Here is a 912-nt window from a genome sequence, read left to right on the forward strand (position 1 = left end):
CCTGGCGTCGGGGCTGCGGGAAGCGTGTGCTCGTTAGCGTGGAGATGGCGCTCGTGTTGTGGGAAGTGGGGGCTCCCCTCTGGCCTGAGTGTTCCCGCTCCGCCTTCCTGAGAACGTCCTGGAAGAGGAAGCTGTGGCTCAAAGCGGAGGACGGCGTTTGCTGTTGTGAATCCGCGGGTGCCCGAGGGTACTTTCCATGGATCTTTGGGGGGAGGGGGGTGAGAACAGTAACCTCTGAGCTGGAAAGGACCGGTTCCTCCCGCCTGATCGCCCCTCCCTCCCCACAAACACTTTCTCTCACTGGAAAGAGGGGAAGTCAGTGACTGCAGCTGCTGAAAGCACCGAACCCTCAGCCTTCTGAGAAATTCTACCATAAACACAGGCCTACAGTTCCCACGCGAAGGGCAGCTGCCCGTGCGGAGTGAGGGCCATGGGGGCGGCTGGGCCGGGCCGAGGGCAGGGAGTGGAGCAGGCCTGTGCACAGCGAGGGAGACGATCCTGTCTGAGTCGGCCCTCAGCCACCTCCGCTCTGAGGCTGCGGTGCAACCCGGAAGGTTCTGTCCCCAGGACTCAGGTGTCTTGCGTCCAAACACAGAACAAGCGGCCGCTTTGCGCCTCCGTGAGCGGGTAAGAGCCACACGGCCTGCACGACCCTCGGCTCACGCTCAACGCTCTCGTGTCGGCATATTACCCCGTCCTTCCTCCCTGAGCGACGCCTCCCCACGCAGAGCTCAGCGGAGCATGGCCCCCGGGAGCCCCAGGGCGACAGTGGGGGCGCCTGTGGGAGGCTCTCTGCCCGGAGACAGGGGAGGGGCCACTCGCTGCCCATCACCCAGGGCCGAGGCTCCGCTTCCGGGACCTGTCCTGGCCTGCGGACACCTCTCTAACGATGGGCTACCAGGTCCCGCCGGG

At 65.2% G+C, this 912-nt stretch overlaps 1 protein-coding gene across 1 annotated transcript in view; it reads right to left on the reverse strand.

The window, feature by feature from the left end:
* ANKRD55 (ankyrin repeat domain 55) overlaps window positions 1-912 on the reverse strand; it is a 24,605-nt gene that overhangs the window by 10,960 nt on the left and 12,733 nt on the right. Inside the window, exon 6 of the mRNA XM_014546037.1 lies at window positions 156-202. Coding sequence (XP_014401523.1) covers window positions 156-202 — 47 coding nt within the window. The remainder of the gene's footprint in view (window positions 1-155; window positions 203-912) is intronic.

The sequence above is a fragment of the Myotis brandtii genome, unplaced genomic scaffold (assembly GCF_000412655.1).
Source record: "Myotis brandtii unplaced genomic scaffold, ASM41265v1 scaffold426, whole genome shotgun sequence".
Taxonomy (NCBI): Eukaryota; Metazoa; Chordata; class Mammalia; order Chiroptera; family Vespertilionidae; genus Myotis; species Myotis brandtii.